The 23269-nt window shown below is 40.2% G+C and overlaps 2 protein-coding genes across 5 annotated transcripts in view; one reads left to right on the top strand and one right to left on the bottom strand.

The window, feature by feature from the left end:
* The window catches only part of rfc1 (replication factor C (activator 1) 1), a 56840-nt gene extending 33589 nt beyond the window's left edge, over positions 1-23251 (top strand). For 2 of the 3 annotated variants that reach the window (XM_059989046.1, XM_059989045.1), the window contains exons 15-25: positions 3460-3574; positions 3711-3796; positions 4995-5132; positions 5736-5831; positions 6453-6551; positions 11974-12128; positions 12333-12450; positions 15114-15259; positions 15756-15969; positions 16162-16356; positions 17655-23251. In XM_059989046.1, the coding sequence (XP_059845029.1) occupies positions 3460-3574; positions 3711-3796; positions 4995-5132; positions 5736-5831; positions 6453-6551; positions 11974-12128; positions 12333-12450; positions 15114-15259; positions 15756-15969; positions 16162-16356; positions 17655-17750 (1458 nt within the window). In that variant the 3' untranslated portion in view covers positions 17751-23251. Of the gene's footprint in view, positions 1-3459; positions 3575-3710; positions 3797-4994; positions 5133-5735; positions 5832-6452; positions 6552-11973; positions 12129-12332; positions 12451-15113; positions 15260-15720; positions 15970-16161; positions 16357-17654 lie in introns of those variants that run through there. The other variant, XM_059989047.1, reaches the window with a different exon arrangement.
* wdr19 (WD repeat domain 19) overlaps positions 22919-23269 on the bottom strand; it is a 113247-nt gene continuing 112896 nt past the window's right edge. For both annotated transcript variants that reach the window (XM_059989043.1, XM_059989044.1), the window contains one exon: positions 22919-23053. The gene's annotated coding sequence lies outside the window, so the exon portion shown is untranslated. The remainder of the gene's footprint in view (positions 23054-23269) is intronic.

Raw genomic sequence — 23269 nt, 5'->3', positions numbered from 1 at the left:
GTCGTGTAGTGACTGGTATCCCTGGACCAAAAAGCTGCAGCTCTAGCCTTCAAAAGGGACTGAACCTCATAATTCATCCAAGGTTTCCGGTTAGGGAATACCCGGATCGTCTTGCGAGATACGCAGTCTTCTGTGCATTTCCAGATGAAGTCTGTGACAGCTGAGGCATACTCATCGAGGTTAGCTGCCGAGTCCTTGAATACTAACCAGTCCACCGATTCAAAGCAGTCATGGAGGATCTTATCCGTTTCCTCTGTCCAACATGACACCACTTTTGACACCGTGACCTCCCGCTTCAGTTTTTGTTTGTAAGCCGGGAGGAGGAGTACGGCCTGATGGTCCGATTTTCTGAAGTGAGGTCGTGGGACAGAACGGTAAGCATCCTTGACCACTGTGTAATAGTGGTCAAGTATATTCAGGCCTCTAGTGAAGCAGGAGACATGTTGGTATAACTTTGGCAGCATTTTTCTGAGGTTGGCCTGGTTAAAGTCCCCGGCTGTAATGAGACCACCTGGTCTCAAGTTCACTGATGCTGGCATACAGTGTATTCACAGCACACTCCACGTCCGCCTGGGGGGGGGAATGTAGACCGCTGTCAGTATGACTGAGGTGAATTCCTGTGGCAGATAATAGGGACGACACTTCACCGACAGATGTTCCAGGTCCGGGCTGCAGGAGCTTGTCAGTGCCACTGTGTCCGAGCACCACACAGTATTGATCAGTAGGCAGATACCACTTCCCTTCGTCTTGCCCGAAGACGCCGTGATCTGATGGATCAAAAACCCTTCTGGTCGGATGGCACCGTAGGAGGTGGCAGGGGAGAGCCAGGTCTCTGTGAAACAGAATACACAGCAGTTCTGCATCTCCCTGCAGTAGGTGAGTCTCCCTTTAAGATCATCCACCTTGTTCTCTGTGGCTTGCACATTAGCTAGTAGGATGGTGGGCAGAGGGACCCTAAAGCCCCTCTGCTTCAATCTGACCAGCAGCCCAGCTCTTTTCCCACGCTTCCTCGGTAATTTGTGCATTTTTCCATGTTTCCATCGATGCAGTGTGTTGTTGGCAGCTCTTTGAGGTTGGTGGATGTGTCTCGTGGGGATCGATCGGCGGGTCGTGTTGTTGGGTGCTCCAGGTCGGGCCGAGTGATGGGGGAAGCTCCGCTGCCACTTCCAACTGCCGGGGGCCCAGGCTGTCGATCGGGTCGGGGCCCTGAAGCCGACACTTAATCCTGGAGGGCTGGGCTGCCGGCTGAAACAAGTCCATGAACTGAGTCACGGAGGCCTCCGCTCCAGCCGAGCCCCGAGGTCGGCGGCGGAGGCCTCACTTCCGGCAGCTGTGGATGGCCACCAGCGGGGCTCTATGGTGGCCGCTCCGGGAAAGCGTCTGGGGTACCTTGAGGTCTCTGACGTCACTTCTGCGTGGTCGTCTGCTTCGGAGAGGTGCTGGTCGGAATGGGCCGCGTCTCCAGGTGCTCCGACACGGTAGCAGGCCATGGGTTTCTGGGAACGTGGTGGACCTTGGACCAGGCCTCACTGATTGGGTCCGGGTGTGGTCCGGAGTTGAGGAAGCAATTCTGGCGTGTCAGTGATCTCCAGCTGGGTCAGTAGCTTCGCCAGAGTGTTGTTGATCTTGCTAGATATAGCAAATTGGAGGTTTAGAAGGGTTTCTCGGGTATAGGATAGTGTAGAGGGCAGTTTGCTCAGGAGAGCATGCACAGAGTCGCCAGATACCGGCGGCATCTTAATAACGTCTTTTATTCCTGTCTCACATATTTCAGCTGCCTTGGTGTGTTCGTGTAACATTACCAAGTTAAATAGCTCTTTGCATATTTGACCAGCCCTACAAAATCACTTGGGTCCAAATACAAATGTTACAATTTCCTTTGCATCAAATTTGTAAAAAAAAATAAAAAATTGCATTTATTTTTGCCCAGTCATGCACAACTTGCAATTAATAGATTATTAACAGCATGAAAGAGAAAACACTTTAAATTTGTAGTAACTCTGTTACGCATTGCAAGGATTATGATTGGCTCTTTGGCTAATTTATCTAATTATACCATAATAACATGTTTATGTTGATTATGGAATAATGTTTCATTCATGTCAGTGCTTGGGGAAAAATGAAATCTCCAATTAAGAGATTATCATTGAAATCTTCATACCTAGGCTGCTTCTGTTTCTGCCATACTGCATTTCAGACTAATTTTCATTTCTGCTCAGTACCTTTTGTAACCCTTTATGCTCTTATCTGAGACATCTTTCTAGTTTAAGTTATTGTTCATTCCACTTTCTCCTGACAAGGAATGGGCCTATCGCTGTTCTCTGCGCTGTCTGTGGGGCTTTGATTACGGGGTCAGGATAAGAGACATAGATTGAGTGGGTAGCTAGAGACTTTTTTTCCAGGGCTGAAATGGTTAATACAGGGAGCATCATCTTAAGGTAATTAAAGGAAAGAATAGGGGGGATGTTAGAGGAAAACTCTTTACATAGTAGTGGGTGCATGGAATTCCCAGTTGGGGGTGGTGGTTGAGGTATTTGTACTAGAGACATTAAAGAGACTCTGAGGCACATGGATGATAGAAAAACGGAGGGCTATGTAGCTGGGAAGAGTTAGATGGGTGTTTAAAAAGTTGGCACAACTTTGTGAGCCAAAAGGCCTGTATTGCACTGTAATATTCTATGTTCTATTGCAGGTTTGACTAAGCCAGGTACAGTATTTTTGTGCACATTACTTAAACTTTGATCTGAATACATCATAATTTTATCTTCTCACGTGTGCAACCTTGAATCTGTGTGGAGGGGGATTGGAGGGTGCATTTTGATAAATAAAGTGTGGATATTGTGAGATACTTGTTTCTCGTTGAGATTTTTTTGCAGGCTTTTAATAATTGTTGCAGGGAGTTTTTTTGACTTTGAATTACTAAATGTACTGATCTAAAGATTAATAGCAACCTACTGAAGGTTGATTTAAATACATTTCTCCATCTTTAAATTCAGTTGTTGCATTGTACTCAGAGGGAAGGACAAAATGTGGTGTGTTCTATCTGTAATGTAATAAACATTCAAGTTACTTCATGGTATTCCTAAATAAAATGTAACACAACCAGGAAAGGATATGAAGATGTGGTGAAAAGCTTGAGCAGAAAGATGAGTTTTAGTAACAAATTAGAAAAGAATTAGGTTGAGATGAAATTCAGAAGGATGGGGCTGTGGGAATTTGCCAGTTTAAGTAGTAATTTTGGGGCTAATCAAGAGCTCTGATTTGTAATAGAGGACAGATTGGAATTCTGATGAATTAACGTTATGTAAATGATCATTCTCCAATATTTGTATGTCCTTTAGAACACTTTAGCTCTTTTTAATTCTTTCTACCGTCTGACTGTCTTTCAACACAGGTTGTGCCCCTTTATCAGGGTTTATTCTTAAACTGATAAATTACAATTGTGTCTTTGTCTGGAAGGAACTGGGATACAACTATGTTGAACTCAATGCCAGTGACACTCGCAGCAAGAACACTTTGAAAGAAGTGATAGCAGAATCACTGAACAACACCAGCATCAAAGGCTTCTGTTCTGGTATGTACTTCGTATGTTTCGGGTTTCAGATCAGGACTTGCCTGTTGGCACTGTTCCACAAATGGCATTGTTATTGATACTGTTTTGCAAATGCGTAAAAAGGTTTCTCTGTTAGCTCGACTGTTTTTCATTTCAGGAACTGCATCGTTAGGTCCCAAACACTTGTTAATCATGGATGAGGTGGATGGGATGGCTGGTAATGAGGACAGGGGTGGAATACAGGTAACAGTTTGAGTCATTTGATGAAGAGGTTTGTTCACTTAAATGTTTAACCAGGGATTTCTGTAAGTACTGCAAGTTACTTGAGAATGGATGGATTCTTTTTATTGTTATACTTGCAGTGTTTCCACTAATATATTGCAAGCATTTAGTGATACTTCACTGATTTGCTGCATCAGAATTTGTTGTGGAATATAACTTCCAAATGCATATTTCCCTTGTGCTTACTGCCAGTGTTTGTTAGTCTTGTGTGCTTGGGGTAAGAGACTCCCACCAGCTTGTATGGTATAAATTTAATGCCTTGTCTGTTACAATTTACACTCAGTACACCTGGGCACCTGCTCATTATTGCAAATATCTAATCAGCCAATCATGAGGCAGCACCTCAATGCAGACAAGTATGTAGATATGGTCCAGAGGTTCAACTATTGTTCAGACTAAACATCAAAATGGGGGAAGAAATGTGATCCAAGTGACTTTGACCTTGGAATGATTATTGCTGCCGGATGCCACGCGACATTAATGTGCAGCAGAACATCTGTCAACACAACACTTCATGGGCTACAGCAACGTAAGACCACAGACGTGTACCCAGTAGCCATAGAGGAGGTACCTAATAAAGTGACCACTGAGTGTATATCCCTCAGCCCCAAAAGCCACGTATGTGGTATGCGGAAAGAGGAAAGCACAAAATAAAACCGAGAACCTGGAAATTTTCTGTTGTGAATTGAAGACACGATTATGTAGCCACGTATGGGATATGTGGATCTAGATGCTGAGGTTTCCAGCCTGGGGCCCACAGACTTCTAGGTTAATGGCATTAAGAGGCTGGGAACTACTGATCTGGATGGAAGTTGAGGAATGATATGTCGGTGAAAGTTTGGTCATGGGAGAAGGTGGTGGTGGATGAAAGTGGCATCTGAGTATCTAAGATGCATCGGAAAGAATTAGCTTATTCCTTGAATCCTAGCTGTGAAATAAAACTTGACTTTTCTTTTCTTCATAGGCTAATTTTAAGCCTTTTCACTGGAACAAAGATAATGTTTTGAATTAGGAGTGATATTATTTAATTCTGCATTTGCATTTCTGACAGTATTAATTTATTTTCTCCTGGTCTTTTCACACCAGTGGGCAGGTTGAAATCCTACCTCAAATATCTGAAAGGAAATTAAGTTATTGGATGTATTCTATTCTGTTTCAGGAGCTGATTTCTCTCATAAAGCAGACCAAGGTTCCCATAATCTGTATGTGTAATGATCGGAATCATCCCAAGATACGGTCTTTAGCAAATTACTGCTTTGATCTCCGTTTCCAGCGGCCTCGAGTAGAACAAATTAAGGTAGGGCTTGATAATTGTGTCTTTTTAATTATCCAATCCTTGTTGAGCTGCTGTGGCTTCTTGGTAGTTTTGAACGTATGCTCAAGCGTCTCTCCTTGAAAGTAGTAAGTAATACTAATATATAGTTTTAGCCACCTGAATTTTGAGCCTAAATTATATTTGCATCCTGTAGTCCACCTGCACCTTCCTCATAAATACCAGGGGTTTTTGCTTCCACCCACCATCTTTGCTGAAAGACTAGAAACTTGGGACTCTCTTTCAGTCTCCCCAAATGGTTAAAATTCTTGTTTTTTGCACTGCAAGAACCTGACTGCTTTAACACTTGCATTATTGAAGTGTTGGTTTTGGTTATAGGTTATCTTTATGCATTTGGGGCAAGTTTGCAATGGTAAAAAAAACTGGAGATTGCTTTGTGAAGTAAAGAAAATTTGCATTTTTTTCCCACGTGAACAATGGCTGCATTTTACAGAAATTGCTTAAAACCATCATTATCTACAAACACACCAATGAACTGTATTGGAAGAAATGCTAATGTTAAAGTTGGCTACAACCTGATAGAAACATTGATCCTCAATGACTTTAAGCCTATTTTTCTATCTTCAGGGTGCAATGATGACTGTTGCTTTTAAAGAAGGCTTGAAGATTCCTCCTCCAGCTATGAATGAAATTATACTTGCAGCCAGTCAAGATATCAGACAGGTTAGTGATTGAATGTGAACAGCAGAGGTCAAGTTCTGTGAACTCTTGTCACTGAACATCCCAACAAAATGTTTTGTGTTATTGCAGACTGGTGATAAAAGTACTGAATTGACAGTTTGCAACTAGTCTGGATAACCTTAAGCACCTTTTACTAGAATGGCATTGAACTTAATCCTTATTGCTGTTGAGCCATTTGTGAATTCAGAGCTTAGAGATTTCAGCTGAGGAAAGATTGGATAAAATGTCAGGTGGTTGTTTTCTTTGGATCAGAAAGTGAAGATATTGTTCTTTAGTTTTTGTGCACTTCAACGAAAAAGAAAGGATAGGAAGATGCCATTTTCTCTTTAGCAATGAGAGAGTTCAGAGTAATTTGTAGAAAGTGTGGAGCCAGAATAATTCTTTCCTTGTCTCACGGTGGGTATGGGTTTGGAACATATTGCCTGTAAGTTGCAAGTCCTCATCAGATTAAAAAGTACTTGGGGGGAGTAAACACATCAAGTAGTTTTTATAACAACCGGTACTGTGAAAGCTGGGCTGGATTTTTCTTTTTTTGTTGGTGTGGGCCCTGTAAATTTCCATTAACTTACAAAGATTTGTTTTTTTTTAATGTGTATTTTCTAGATCCTGCACAATCTCAGTATGTGGTGTGTAGAAAACAAGACTCTGACATACGATCAGGCTAAAGACAATGGCAAGAAGACAAAGAAAGACATTAAACTGGTGGGGTTATTATTTAAAACATGATTTATTGAATATACTGTAAGAAAAATGATATGCAAATGATTGACTGAGGCTTTCAAATTCCAGCAAAATATGTGAATTTTTGTACCAGTACTTACTGACTTGTTCTTGCTTGTAGTTTTTACAGAATTTTCTGGTCATGTTGGGATGTTAGTTCGGGAGGGTGGAGCATATTCTCACATTGTTTTTAACACCCCTCTTCCCCTGGATGTTCAAAGAGAACATCCATAAGTAGAATTTATCCATGTTTTGTGTGTTTTCCAAATATCTCTCAATATGGTATCCACACCTTTGCAGTATTGTACACATAGTATTGAAAGAGCAAAATTACTAAAGGTGGGGTTGGGGGTGGGGGGGGGGGGGAGAGAGAACTAATAAATTCTTCTCGGACTTCCAGACGGGTATAGGTATTAATTTTAACAAACTCTGCCATCTTCATCAGGGATGATGCCTGGGCACATTGAGTTCGGTGGTATTTATGCCCCTGCTGTCTGTCCCTCCTGATTGGTTAGTTCTGCTGTGCCACCTTGTTTACAATTTGAATTCCAGTTCTTAGAGTGAGACCTTTGTCTTTGAAATTCTTTTCTTCTAGTTTTCTTTCAGTGGCTTCCTCACTGGTTATCCCAAAAGCCATTGCCGCGGTGCAGTGGCTGTTTTGCCGATACCGAGTATTACAAAAAGAAAGTGACTGGCCCTCCAGGCACTACAGCAAAACCCAGCCATCCTGATTTTACCAGCGGAAAAGGGAAATGTGATGGTTACCACAGGAAAGTCCACCGGATTCTGGATAATCTGTCTAAGAGCATAAGAAATGGGAGCAGGAGTAGGCTATCTGGCCCATTGAGTTTGCTCCAGACTCTCTGTATCTTCTGCACAATTTGCTTTTCCACTAGATTTGGTATCATCAGCAAACTTTGATACGTTACACTCGGTCCCATCTTCCAGATCGTTAATGTATATCGTGAACAGTTGCAGGCCCAGCACTGACCCCTGTGGCTCACTGCTCACCACTGATTGCCAACCAGAGTAACACCCATGTATCCCAACTCTCTGCTTTCTATTAGTTAACCAATCCTCTATCCATGTTAATACATCACCCCCAACTCTATGCATCCTTATCTTATGGAGAGGTCTTTTATGTGGCACCTTATCGAACGCCTTCTGGAAATCCAAGTAAATTATGTCCATCTGTTCCCTGATATCCACTGCGATTGTTATATCCTCAAAGAACTCCAGAAAGTTTGTCAAACAGGACTTGCCTTTGCTGAATCTATGCTGCGTCTGTCTGACGGATCCATCTCTTTCCAAATGCCTTGCTATTTCTTTAATGATAGATTTTAACATTTTTCCAACTATAGATGTTAAACTAACTGACCTGTAGTTCCCGGCCTTTTGCCTACATCTTTTGGAACAGTGGCTTGACATTTGCAGTCTTCTGATCCCCTGGGACCTGCCCAGAATCCAGAGAATTTTGGTAAATTATCACCAAAGCCATAACTTCTACCACTTCTTTCAGTATCCTGGGATGCATTCCATAAGGACCAGGGGACTCTATCGGTACTACTACTTACTACCGCTGGGTGAAAGAAGCCTTTGAAATAAAACTAGAGGAAAGGAATTATTTTAAAAAAAAGGATGTAGGTCTTGCTCTAAGTAAGAACTGGAACTCAATTGTAAATAAGGTGGGACAGCAGAAATCTGATTGGATGAGAACTAACCAATCAGGAGGGATGGATGACAGTGGTATAAATACTAATGGACTAGACTTGCCCGGGCATCATTCTTGATAAAGATGGCAGAGTTTGTCATTGAAACGTCAGTTAAAATCAATACCTGTACCCGGCTGGACACCCAAGAAGGGTTTATTCGCAATATGGTTTATTCGGATATCCTCGAGGGTAGTAATCTCCGGATTGCTGCCTGTTCCACGTGCCAGTGAGGGTAAGAGTAGGTTGCTGTGGCAGATGAACATGTGGCTGAGAAACTGGTGTAGGGGGCAGGGTTTCAGATTTCTAGATCAATGGGACCTCTTCTGGGGCAGGTGGGGCCTGTACAAGAGAGACGGGTTACACCTGAACTACAAGGGGACCAATATACTTGCAGGGAGCTTTGCTAGTGTTATTGGGGAGGATTTAAACTAGATTTGCAGGGGGATGGGAACCAGAGTGCCAGAGTAGATAGTGGAATGGGGGTAAAAATAAATGATGTTAGCAGTTCATGCAAAGTCACAAATAGTAAGGTTGTGTGTAGTGGTAATAATCTTCTGAGGTGTGTATATTTCAATGCAAGGAGTATTGTGGGAAAGGCAGATGAGCTGAGGGCCTGGATTGACACATGGAATTATGACATCATTGCCATTACTGAAACTTGGCTACAGGAGGGGCTTAATGTTCCAGGGTTTCGATGTTTCAGACATGATAGAGGCAGAGGGATGAAGGGTGGGGGTGGTGGCTTTGCTAGTCGGGGAAAATATTACAGAAGTGCTTTGGCAGGACAGATTAGATGGCTTGTCTACTGAGGCCAAATGGGTGGAGCTGAGAAACAGGAAAGGTATGACCACATTAATAGGGTTGTATTATAGACCCAATAGTCAGCGAGAATTGGAGGAACAAATCTGCAGAGATAACAGACAACTGCAGGAGACAGAAAGTTGTGATTGTAGGGGATTTTAATTTTCCACACATTGATTGGGACTCCCATACTGTTAAAGGTCTAGATGGGTTAGAGTTGGTAAAATGTGTTCAGGAAAGTTTTTCTAAATCAATATATAGATGTACCAACTAGGGAGGATGCAATATTAGATCTCCTGTTAGGAAATGAGTTAGGGCAGGTGACGGAAGTGTGTGTGGGGAACACTTTGGTTCTACTGATCGTAACGCCATCAGTTTCAACTTGATCATGGATAAAGATGGATCTGGTCCTGGGGTTGAAGTTCTAAACTGAAAAATGGCCAAATTTGAAGAAATGAGAAAGGATCTAAAAAGTGTAGATTGGGACAGGTTGTTCTCTGGCAAGGATGTGATTGGTAAGTGGGAAGCCTTCAAAGGAGAAATTTTGAGAGTGCAGAGTTTGTATGTTCCTGTCAGGGTTAAAGGCAAAATGAATAAGAATAAGGAACCTTGGTTCTTGAGGGATATTGGAACTCTGATAAAGAAGAGAGAGATGTATAACATGTATAGGCAACAGGGAGGAAATGAGATGCTTGAGGAGTATAAAAAGAGTAAGAAAATACTTAAGAAAGAAATCAGGAGGGCTAAAAGAAGACATGAAGTTGCTTTGGCAGTCAGGGTGAAGGATAATCCTAAGAGCTTCTACAGGTATGTTAAGAGCAAAAGGATAGTAAGGGATAAAATTGGTCCTCTTGAAGATCAGAGTGGTCGGCTATGTATGGAACCAAAAGAAACAGGAGAGATATTAGATGTTTTTTTTGCATCTGTATTTACTAAGGAAACTGGAATGGAGTCTATGGAAACAAGGCAAACAAGTAGGGAGGTCATGGAACCTATACAAATTGAAGAAGAGGAGATACTTGCTGTCTTGAGGCAAATCAGAGTAGATAAACCCCCAGGACCTGACAGGGTATTCCCTCGGACCTTGAAGGAGACTAGTGTTGAAATTGCAGGGGCTGGCAGAAATATTTAAAATGTTGAAATCCATGGGCCGGATGCCAGAGGATTGGAGGATAGCTCATGTAGTTCTGTTGTTTAAAAAAGGCTCAAAAAGTAAGCGGGGAAATTATAGGCTGATAAGTTTGACATCGGTAGTAGGTGAATTATTGGAAGGAATACTAAGAGATAGGATCTACAAGTATTTGGATAGACAGGGACTTATTAGAAAAAGTCAGCATGGCTTTGTGCGTGGTAGGTCATGTTTAACCGATCTATTAGAGTTTTTCAAGGAAGTTACCAGGAAAGTGGATGAAGGGAAAGCAATGGATGTTGTGTACATGGTCTTCAGTAAGGCCTTTGACAAGGTCCCGCATGGGAGGTTAGTTAGGAAGATTCAGTCGCTAGGTGTACATGGAGAGGTAATAAATTGGATTAGACATTGGCTCAGTGGAAGAACCAGAGAGTGGTAGTGGAGGATTGCTACTCTGAGTGGAGGCCTGTGACTAGTGGTGTGCCACAGGGACCAGTGCTGGGTCCATTGTTATTTGTCATCTATATCAATGATCTGGATGATAATGTGGCAAATTGCATCAGCAAATTTGCTGATGATACAAAGATTGGAGGTGTAGTGCACAGTGAGGAAGGTTTTCAAAGCTTACAGAGGGATTTGGACCAGTTGGAGGAATGGGCAGAAAAATGTCAGATGGAGTTTAATGTGGACTAGTGTGAGGTATTGCACTTCGGAAGGTCAAACCTTCAAGGTAAATGGTAGGACACTGATGAATGCAGTAGAGCAGAGGGATCTGGGAGTACAGATACATAATTCCCTAAAAGTGGCGTCACAGGTGGATAGGGTCGAAAAGAGAGCTTTTGGTACATTGGCCTTTATAAATCAAAGTATTGAGTATAAGAGTTGGAATGTAATGGTGAGGTTGTAGTAAGACATTGGTGAGACTGAATTTGGAGTATTGTGTGCAGTTTTGGTCATCTATTTACAGGAAGGATATTAATAAGGTTGAAAGAGTGCAGAGAAGGTTTACAAGGATGTTGTCGGAACTTGAGAAACTGAGTTACAGAGAAAGGTTGAATAGGTTAGGACTTTATTCCCTGGAGAGTAGGAGAATGAGGAGTGATTTGATAGAGGTGTATAAAATTATGATGGGTATAGATAGAGCGAATGCAAGCAGGCTTTTTCCACTGAGGCTAGGGGAGAAAAAAACCAGAGGTCATAGGTTAAGGGTGAAGGGGGAAAAGTTTAAAGGGAACATTGGGGGGGGGCTTCATGCAGAGAGTGGTGGGAGTGTGGAATGAGTTGCCAGATGAAGTGGTGAATGTGGGCTCACTTTTGACATTTAAGAAAAACTTGAACAGGTAAATGGATGAGAGGGGTTGGGAGGGTGCAGGTCAGTGGGACTAGGCAGAAAAATGGTTCGGCATAGCCAAGAGCCAAAAGGCCTGTTTCTGTGCTGTAATGTTCTATACTAGGAAAGCACTAAATCCTTTTTCAAAAGAACTAGTACTCCCATTATAGAAACAAATGTGTATTAGGGTGTTTGAATTTAATAATATCATGGGAATGTGTGTATGGGTGTCAGTAAGTTGGGTGTTTGTAACCTGGGACTTGGCCTGTACAATAATGAGCAATCTTGCACAATGTGTTATATTAATGTTTCTGACAATTTTGTGACTATTCTGACCAAGGCATAAATCTTGGAATAGTGAAAATCTCTAATTACACTACACACATGTTAATAATAAATAATGATTACAAAAACTCAGCTTTCCAATTTCAGGGTCCCTTTGATGTTGTGAGGAAAGTGTTTTCTGCTGGAGAGGAAACTGCCTCCATGAGCTTGATTGACAAGTCAGATCTCTTCTTCCACGATTACTCTCTCTCACCACTTTTTGTTCAAGAAAACTACCTGCATGTGAAGCCAGCAGCCTCTGGGTAAGTTGTAGATGTTGCCTTTCTGGCTGAGCATTGTTTGATCTCAAATTTATTGTTTTTATAGCCATTTCAGATTTTCTTTATTTTCAGTCCCCTTTATAAACTGATATCAGCCTGCTGACTTGTGTCTTGTTCTCTCATACCTAATGGAGCATAGGCTTTGATCTCTTTGCACTTTAGTGATTTGTTGTGCTTGTATTTTAGATCAAACCTCAAGAAGCATTTAATGCTGTTGAGTAAGACAGCAGATAGTATCTGTGACGGAGACCATGTTGATAAACAGATCAGATCTCGGCAGGTGTGGAATCTACTCCCTACTCAGGTCAGTGGTGTTGTCTGAGGAAAGATATCGTTTGTTTCACTCACAATTTCAATCTACCTCTCTGGAGCAGTGTCATTGCTATCTGATACTTCGTTTTATTTTCTAAGCTGCTGCTTTAAATAAATTACCATCTAGTAATTCCCTACCATTGTTCTTGCCTACCATCCCACAAGCTGCCATATATAGCAGGATCCGACCATTAGGCGCGCTAGGGTTCACTCTCTAGTGACTGTCCTGACCTGCTGCACTGACCCACCTGGCACCTAGCACTGAAAGTGGGACAAGTGCTACACCTCCCTCACCCTCACCCCCATTCGGGGCCCCAGACTGTCCTTCCAGACGATGCAACAATTCACCTGAGTCTGCTGCATCCAGCACTCCTGTTGCGGCCCCCTCTACATGGGTGACACCCGACATAGATTTGGGGATCACTTTGCCCTGTCCACTACAAAATGTGGGATTTCTTGGCTTCCACCTGTTTCACCCACTTCCCATTCCAATGTTGGTCCATTGCTGTCTCTACTGCCACAATGATGCCACACTCGCCTTGGAGGAGGAATGCTTCATATTCTGTCTGGGTTGCCTCTAACCTGGTAATTTCTCTCCTCTTCCACCACCCCCCCCCCCCCCACTTCTCTTTTTACATTCTTCATTCTGGCTCCCTTCTCACCTACTTGGTGCCCCTTCTCCTTTCTTCCATGGTCGACTGTCCCCTCCTGTCAGATTCCTCCTTCAGCCCTTCACCTTTTCCACCTATCACTGCTCAACTTAATTTCTCCTCTTCCCCTCCCCCCCAACTTGGTTTCACCTATCACTTTCCGGTTTGTGCTCCTTCCCCTTCCCCACCTTATTCTGCTTCTCTTAACACCCCCTACCTTTTCCAGTCCTGATGATCTTGGTCTGAAATGTTAACTGTTTATTCCCCCGTATACCTGCTATCTAACTTGCTGGACTTTCTCCAGTACTTTGTGTATTATCTTCTAAGTTCTCTTGCTATTCATATTGTGAATACACAGTTTAGTTTATCAATTCAAGGAATGTATAGACATTTTCTCATGCGGTTGTTCTTTGGTTATGCCCCTTGATGTGGGTGATCATCATCTCTTCATGATCGTGATTGTTCTTGGCAGTTTTTTCTACAGAAATGCTTTTGTGCAATGGTCCTGTGTAATTGTTCACCTGGTAATTTTATTGGTTTATTTTGTAATTAGAATTGAAGTAGGCTTTATTACAGAGAAAGCATTTTTTTTAACCCATTGTGCCATTGGAAAGTAATATTTGCTTCATTCATTTCTACTACTTGCTCCTGTGTGTTTTTTTCCCAAATATTAATCCATTTGTGCTGTAGGAAGGTTACTGTTACTCTATTTAGCTGGCCACACATGGGTTTAAAATAAAGTCTCTTGACCAGTCTTTATCTACTGATGTTTTATCTTATTTACTTAATAGATGACATCAGCAAAAATGGTTTCTTAAACTCATTAAAATCTCTTAAGATTTTAGCAACTCTATCAGTATTTAAGACTTGTTCTGACAGAGATTTGACTTTTATGTTCCATTATATCTAAAGGCTGTGTTTACTTAGGGAAGAAGAAATTTACCATGGTGTTTTATATTGCTAGAATATAAACATCCAAAGCTAGATGCTGTAAATGAACTCAAATGCAATTGCTGACTTTACATTCTTGTCACTACTGCTTCAAGCTACAGAGTTCAAACTTTTTATACTTTAGCAATTACTTTTTCCTTGTCACTAGTCTTAATTTTTGTACCTCAACCCATGTATCAAATGTGTTGGTTAGCTGTTTAGTAGATACTTTCTCTTCTCTTCTGTTGTCACCTGTAAAATTGACTCAGTTCTGGAGTCATTTCAAGTACTACTTCCCAACAGCTTGAAAATCTAATACGATCTATTCCAACTAATTTTAGAACATAAACAGAAGAAAGATGAGGTCATCTGGCTTCTTGTGCCCTGCTCTGATATATGATAAGTTTACAGATGACTTCATGCCCCAGTAACATTTTATTGCACTACCATTGTAATTGTCATATATGTAGAAACGTTGGTCCCACAGATACACGAGGCAAAATTACCTGCTGTCTATACTTGGTGTTATTTCTATATTTGACTTAGTTAGTAGTACCCTTGGCTCTAAGGTAGAATTTTCTGTTTCCAAGTCCCATCTCAGAGATGAGCTGTTCTGAAAGATTAAATGAAGTATTAGGCCAGCGGAAGCATCCTCGAAAGAACCTGGCCAGGATAACCAAGCTACTAAAGAACAAAATATACTGTTGTTAATTGAACATGGGTATTTAAGGAACTGTTTAGTAGTGTGCTTATGTACACAATGTTCTCCATACCTGTGAATATATTTTTGGTTATAATAAATTTATTTATAAATAGTTTACTCCCCTCTGCTTTGCATCAGGTTTACAAATTCTGAAAACAAAATATGATAAAACATGGAAGAAAATTATTCTGTCTTGTGGTAATCTCTGGGTTGGAAAGTTCCTCGGGAAAGCCTAATTGCAGTGAGGCAATGCATGGAGTGTTGTTTCTTGAACCGTTAGAATAGAGAATTGGTATGGTGCACGGCTTGAATTAATAAAGAATTTCTAAACGAATTTTTGGTACAGAGTATTGAAATACATTTGTTTTGTAGGCAATATATGCAAGTGTGATTCCTGGTGAATTGATGAGAGGTTACATGTCACAATTTCCAACTTTCCCAAGTTGGTTGGGGAAATTTTCATCCACTGGCAAGCATGAACGTATTGTCCAGGAACTTACCAGGCATATGTGCCTAAGGTATGTGGCAATAGGATTTTAGCAGAGCTTGATATGAAATGCTTATTTTAAAGAAAACAAACACAATAATTCTGGAGTCTACCAGCAAATAAATGGGTCATGATGGTCTGTGATCAGTCAAGTAAACTGTACTTGAGGTTGTAACTTGGGTCTTCACATGATGGGAATGGATGGGACAGCTGTGTTGAGTTGGCGTTATGACTCTAATGAATTGTGATGTATGGATCTTGAATAGGTTATTTATACTGACTCTGTGAAGAGGTGTCCCGCAGAACTTGGTCTGAACTTTTGTGTGCATTGCTAACTTCAGGAAGATGCCAGCAATGCTGCACTGAAGTTCCCAGTGTTGGCTTGCTGCTTTGTGAGGGAATTTTAAGTCGTACAAGTATACAGCTTCAAACAATAAATTATTTGGTTGAATATCCTACGGTGGCTTGTGATTTGTATCTGTTTATTCCAAGCTCTCACATCAGTACTTTTTATACTGATTTAAAAGGACACATGCCAGCAAGCGGGCAGTAAACTTGGATTACCTTCCTTTTCTGCGGGATGCCCTGGTGCGACCCCTTTCACTTCAGGGAGCGAATGGTGTTCAGGAGGCTGTTGAAACCATGGATGCGTATTATCTTCTGAAGGAGGATGTGGATTGTATCATGGAGATTAATAGCTGGGGTGGTCGGCCTGATCCATTCTCCAAACTAGACCCGAAGGTAATCCATAATTATTTCAGTAGAATATTTTTACCATTTTTTTTTTAATGGGATTGAATTAGCCTGTTCCACATTGAAGAAAATAAATAGGTTGAATATGCAATGGTAGATATAAAGGCCTGTGGAAACTTTTAATTCTTGGTTTAGGTTACTTGAAGTTCTTCAATTCTGTATCTCCTCAACCTCTGTTAGGTAAAAGCTGCATTTACTCGCACCTATAACAAAGAGACACATTTGACTCCATATGCTCTGCAAGCCATAAAGAAACTGAAATATGGGAGTGGTGCTGGATCGTCTCTGGACTCTGAGCTTAATGAGGACTTGCAGATAGAGGATGCACATGCAGATGAAGCTGAGGATAACTTAGAAATGGATGGAATGATTAAGGTAGGGAAATGTTTTTCATAAGTCATCGAGATACTGGACACCTTACTGGGACTGCTTCATATTTGCAGTGTTGGAATGAAAGGAAATTGCTCTGCAAAGGAACATTGATATTCAGGAATGGGATATAACTATGGTAATGAAAGTACAAACTAAAGATGGCAGTTTTGTTCCTTGCTCCCTATCTGGCTTTCATAAAATAAATAATTGAATAATTTTTTTTCCAGGAATAGGTGATTGGATTACAGTAATGGGTGGGACCAAGTGCTTCAAAGTTCTGTTGGATCACATGTAAAAATAAAAAAAAACAACTGTAGATTCTGGATATCTTAAGTAAAAACAAAATGCTGGAAGTGACTCTTCATTAAAACTGAGTTGGAAGAAAAACATGTTGGGTTTCAATACTATCTTGAATGGGGATGGATGGGTAGAACAATGGGAATATCGCTGATAGGATGAGAGTAGATGGAAGCTAGGAACTATTAGCAAGGCTGTGGTACATGACCAGCAGGTCAGACTTGTACTAATGAAAGAGAAATACTGAGCTGAACTTCTAGAAATGGGCAGTTCTTATAAGGAAGGAAAAAGCAAGTAACTTAAAATTCTGCAACATGGAAGATGGGTGGTTTTCCTTGAGTTTGCATTGGGCTTCATAACAATACAGGAGGCCACAGCAAGAATGGGATTGGGGGGGGGGGGGTAAATTAAACTGACCTGTTGGTCTTCCTACATCCTGCAGAAATGCCAGAGTTTCATCTTCTCTCTTATTGCTAACTTGCACCAGGTTGTCCTGGCAATGGGATGTTCAGGTTGCTAGTTGTAACTAGTGGATATTGAATGTCTGTTCCATTGGTATAGGCCCCATGGAAGATAAAACCACAAAGCCTGGGATTAAGTTGCATAATATCCTCAAGTAAGATTTGTGTATTAATCTGAGTCATGTGAGCTAGTTACTTCGACTGCAATCTGATTTCACGTTGACCAATCATTACCATCCTTCCAAAGGTTGTCAATTTTAATATGTTTCATTGATAAAGACTGAGAACTTAGTGTTTAAAATCTACAGGAGAGATATCTTCTGGAGGGCAATTAGCTAGGGCTGAAGAAATGGAATGGATGAATATTATACATTTCCTATTGAAAATGAGTACTCTACAGAATGCTCCTAGCTCAGTTTTAGGAATGGACAAGTTTGAGTTAATTGCATAAAGCCAATGGAAAAAAGTAGGTCGGGGGATCTGTATCACTTAGTATTTAGAAATCCTATTGTAATTAAAGTTACTTTAATGTTTTCTTTGTAGCCAAAGAAGTCTAAAGCATCAAAGAGCAGAACAGAAGAAAAATTGCCACAGCTGAAAGGAAGAAAGGATAAGGGAAAGCAAAGAGCAACAAAATGATTTTGCCTTGAGACTGTCTGCAGGTCTGCTAATGGACTGTAGTGACCAGGCTTAATACCTGGTGCTTGATGCAATTTATTTGAGTGCAGTTTTCTTTTGTCTTAAAAAGAAAATTATTTACAAACTTTCTCCTGAAGTAAAGGTGTATGTATTTTTCTGTATATATGCAATACAAAACTATCCTTTTTAGGTATTTTTGAAACTGTATATTAACATGACGTGACACAGGCTTTTTTTTTTGAATAAAGTAATTTTTGCAGAGTCATCTGCAACGGTAAGATGAGCCCTGTGTTGCTTCCTGTACACACTTAACTGGAAATAGTTTAGAAGACCAGAGGATTAACTGGCCTATTCCCTGTAAAGGCCCATTGGAAACTGCAGAAGCATTGTCATGTTTTTGTTGTGGCCCTTCATTCCAGAACAAGAGCAATGCAGTGAAGTCATGTTAGTAGTCTTGAGTGAATTGTCCTTTAAGCCACAAGTTATTCAGACTCAGTTTTGCACTTTATATTTGAGAAATTTAACTAGCTTAGTAGCTTTGTTTCTTATAGGAAAAAAGTGTCATGCTTTCATTAGATTGAAGTTGGTAACTTGGTAAGAGCTCTTTGGTTTATTTTAGACCAATTGGGTGATTTTTCTGCTTGGAGTTTAATTTGGGCTGATGTATATTGTTATCAACCACATGGATGATAAAGTACACATAGGTTGGTGTGAGCAAAGAAGCGTATTGATCAGGTAAACTTGGTTTGATGCCATAATTCTGTAATGTTTAACCAAGTGCTTGGTCTTGTCAGATCGTGTAGGTCTTATGCAGAAACTGACCAATACTTAAAACACTTTTTAATCATTTGAAAATCAAAGCAAGTTGAGGGACTTGCCTCCAAACCATGATCTGAATTTTCTCAATGTATCGATAAAGGACACCGCTTGATAAAAATGGGTTGTATATTAGCTAAGAACCAATGTCTTACAAAGTCAGGTAAATTTCACCTCTTGGACTATGCAGTTGAAATTATATGTTGAAATACTGATAACATGTTAATATAATAAAGAAGGATTTACCAAATTTACACTAATTCAAATTATTTTAATAATACATAAATAGTACATTTTGTGTATGAGCAGCAGTGCTTCTATTTCAATAGAACTTTTAGCATGCGTTAAAGGTAGCACAGGGAATCTAATTAATGCCTCATCTGGAGAATGTTATATATGAATCGATTATTCAGTATCTTGACTTGCTGGCAAAAGTGAAAGATTCCATATGAAAATGGCAGACAGGTTATTTTATTGCTGGTACTATGCAGTGTGACTAATAGTGAGAATGAGAAAAATAATTCCTTTGGAAGATGAGCTAGTATTTAAATAAATTTGAAAAACAATGCAAATATTATAAGTAGTTCAATTTAAAGATAACCATACAATAACTGCTACTGAAGGGAGCATTGTTTTCTAAAATGATATTGGGTACGTTAACCACAGAACACTTTTTCAGAGCATGTCTGCAGTGTTCAGAGAAGTTTTGAGTATTAGTCTTATAGAACTTGGCTTAAGAGATCACACATTGTAGAATACCTGACACAACTAAATGGTAATCAAGATTGTACGAACAGAAATACAAATAAAAATAATGGTTATTTTGTTTTTAAATTTAAGCAAGATTGCTTAAGTAACATTCAAGCAGAAATCTGAAGTTTCTTTCAAGCACATGTAATTTTGAAGTTTAAAATTATTGCAAAGTTAAAGTTTCCAGAGATTCCATACAAAATTTTATTACAATGCTATTTTGCGTAATGGTGATTTAATTCAAGAAGTAATGTTTGTCTACATTTTGTAAATCACTTTATGGCACTTTTTGTAAATCCTTTTGCTTCAGTCCTTTAAATGGAATAATGCTGAATTCTAAATGTGGTCTATCCAAGGTAATGGTTAAGGTTCGCTGGTCTTCACTTCATTTTAAGGAAATACTTGGATTCATTTCAATTAAGAATTAATCTCTTCCCCCTCCCACCCCACCAAAAATAATCAGTATTGTTAACTTCCCATAATTTATGTTTGCATTCTGCCTTTGCTACTTTACCTACACATAAATAACTTTTCAAAGAATGACCACATTGCTACTTTATAAGGAGTTTCATATGCCTGTTTCAAACCTCCTCTGTGCATATCAATATCTTCCTCTATTTTTTCTACAGCCTGCTGTTATAACTCATCATTTTGGTGTTGAGAGCACTTCATAGCTGAGTCCATAATTTTTGATCTTGGCAGTGAACAATAATGTTGTAAGAGTTGATCCCTGTGGAACACCAATTCCCACTAGTTTTAAAATCTGCTTTCTAGCCTGTTCTTTCCAGTTTGCTACTTTGCCTTTTGTGTTCTGAGTTTTAACTATGAGTCCAAATCACAGTACCTTTGTAAAGGATTTGTGGAAATCTAAACGATATACGTAATTTCCCTGATCAAGTCTCACTGTTACAAATAATTTGCTGTAGTAGCCATTTTGTCCATTGCAGTGTTATTTTTAGCTCTTAGATTTTGTGCTTTTTTTTTTGTTCTCCAGAAGTTTCCTTTGCTGAAGTGTTTTTTATATAACAGGCCAGGCATGTATTAACTTTCAAGATTCATAGTCCCTGATGCAGGCACAAATCTATTATGATTGCTGTAGCTGACTTTAAATGCGTTTAAATTGGCTTTCTGGCTCAGTCCTCCACTAGTTGTGAAAGATCTTCAGAGAAACAGGCATTTAAAACTCTTAAATAGGCACATAGATATTAGAAAAATGGAGGGTTATGGCTGTGCAGGAACGAAGGACTGAATTAATTGTGCCAACCATTATATAAACCTACCTCACATCATTAGCTGAAGGGCCCAACTGTTCTCTGCTCTATGAAACTGCACAAGATCGGCAAATATCGTGTCATAATCTGAGTAACCACTGCCCCTGAAATGTAGCAGCACTGGCACAGCATTGACAGGAAACTCAACAGCACCAGCCATAAAAGTACTGTAGCTTCACAGGTTGGGAACTATCCTGGTACATTTCCCACATTTGAGGTACGTCAGGGTTTTGATTGAAAGCTCCCCACTTGTCTGAAGGAGTGCAATTTCAACAACATCGCAGGATCCTAAATATTCACCCTCCTTTATTAGTGGGGTGGCTGCAATGGGCACTTATTTATAAAATGCTCTTTAAATACTTGCCCAGACTGCTCCAACAGTACCTCCACAAGTGCTGCTTCAATACAAGGCAACGGGTTGGGGGAGCATCACCATCTGTGTGTTCCAGTTCCCACTCCTTTGTTGACCTTGTGTGACTGTACCTGTGTTACCATTGGGTCTAAATCCTGAAGCACTCCATCTAACAGTAGTTTGGGAGAAGCCTCAGCAGCGAGGTACGCACACGAGGCTGCTTAAAAAGATAATGCCATGGGCTCTTGCAGGAAAGCTACTAGCATTGGTAAGAGCATTGGCTGAATGGCAGGAGCCATAGAGTGGAAATAAAGGAGCCTTTTCTGATTGGCTGCCTGTGACTAGAGGTGTTCCACTGGGGGTCAGTGTTTGGACCGCTTTTCCTTACATTGTATGTTAATGATTTGGATTACAGAATGGATGGTTTTGTGGCCAAGCTTGTAGATAATACAAAGATGGGTGGAGTGGCAGGTAATGTTGAAGCAGAGAGTCTGCAGAAGGACAGATTAGGAGAATGGGCAAAGAAGTGGCAGATTGAATACAGAGTCAGGAAGTGTATGATCATGCACTTCGGTTGAAGGAATAAAAGCATAGACAGTTTTCTAAACAGAGAGAAAATTCAAAAATCCAAGGTGCGAAGGGACTTGGGAGTCCTCGTGCAGGATTCCCTAAATGTAATCTGCAAGTTGAGTCTGTGTTGAGGAAGGTAAACGCAATGTTAGCATTCATTTCAAGTGGACTAGAATATAAAAGCAAGGATGGAATGCTGAGACTTTATAAGGCACGGGTGAAGCCTTACTTAAGAGTATTGTGAGCAGTTTTGAGTCCCTTATTTAATAAATAACGTGTTGACATTGGAGAGAGTTCAGAGGAGGTTCATGAGAATGATTCTGGGAATGAAATGCTTATTGTGTAAGCAACGATCTTTACTTGCTTGGTATTTAAAAGAATGGGGGTGAGGGGGGGTATTTGAATGTTGAAAGGTCTTAAAAGTGGATGTGCAGAGGATGTTTAGGACCAGAGGGCACAGCCTCAGTAGAGGGATCTCCATTTAGAATGGAGATGAGGAATTTCTTTAGCCAGAGAGTGGTGAATCTGTGGAATTCAGTGCCACAAGGTGGCTGTGAGTGTATTTAAGGTGAAGGTTGATAGGTCCCTGATTAGTCAGGGCATGAAAGGATACAGGGAGAAGACAGGAGAATGGGGTTGAGAGGAAAATGGATCGACCATGATGGAGCAGACCCAATGGGCTGAATAAGCTAATTTTGCTCCCGAGTTGTTCAAGATAGCAGCTCACTGTGATCTTCAAGGACAGTTGGAGTGGTCAATAAATGATAGGTGGAAATTAATTATTTTGTATATGTGGAAATGAGTCAATAACTAGACACCTAGGATTGAAAACTTGTCAGATAAAGTAGATTGTAGAGCATTATATTAAAAAAAAATCATGAACTTATTTACAGACTACCTATAAATAGTAGCTTTATGGTCTGAACATCAGTTGGAAATACTGGGTCAGCAACCAGCTTTAAGGCTGGCTGTGTAACCACAATGGAGTGATCAGCTACTTGATTTATCACTTCTAAATACTTTGAAGATGGGGATTTATTCACTATGGCCAGGATTTAAGGGAGGTTTTAAAGTGATCCTCTTGTCAGCTAAGCTGAGTTGAAAAGATTCATTTGTGCTAAATCCATGCCTGCAGTCTATTCCCTAATATGCAGCGCCAGCTTCTCAACTAATTAGTTTGGTACACTGACAGGAATTGCATTGTAATATTTCTTTTTGTCTTGTATAACCTTGAGGGTGAGCTACCATACAACCCACTCAAAAAGGCAGTTTATGACAGTGCAGACTGAGATTGTAATGGATAGAGATAGTATCCTAAAGGTTGAAATCGCTCTACTGTTATGTTTAAGTCAATATTAAATTACCCATCATGCATTTACTAAAAACTTTATTAAAATTTTAATATATAATATAAATTTATTCTGCATTTCCTCAGTGGTTATATACAGTTTCTGGACATAAATATTTAAAAAAAGAAACTAGTATATTAAACTAAACTGGTAGTAGTGTGTCATACTTGTTGTCTTGAGTGTCTCCTGCTAAATCTGCAAAATAACCAGAACAGTGGAAATTACTTTGACCTTTTGAGCAGTAAACTGATAATTGAACATTGATTTAGAGTTCAGATATTGCTTTAATTATTTCTTTAGATTGAAAGTAATTTCTCCAGAGCCTGCTTGTTACAATTAATTTTATATCTCAATTGTAAGTAGAACTGAATTCATTAAAGAAAATTCTTCGGATTTTTTGTTTTGCCTCGA

Source organism: Hypanus sabinus, chromosome 14 (genome assembly GCF_030144855.1).
Source record: "Hypanus sabinus isolate sHypSab1 chromosome 14, sHypSab1.hap1, whole genome shotgun sequence".
In the NCBI taxonomy this organism is placed as follows: domain Eukaryota; kingdom Metazoa; phylum Chordata; class Chondrichthyes; order Myliobatiformes; family Dasyatidae; genus Hypanus; species Hypanus sabinus.
Note: the sequence above shows the minus strand (reverse complement) of the source record. Positions and strands in the feature narration are given on the sequence as shown.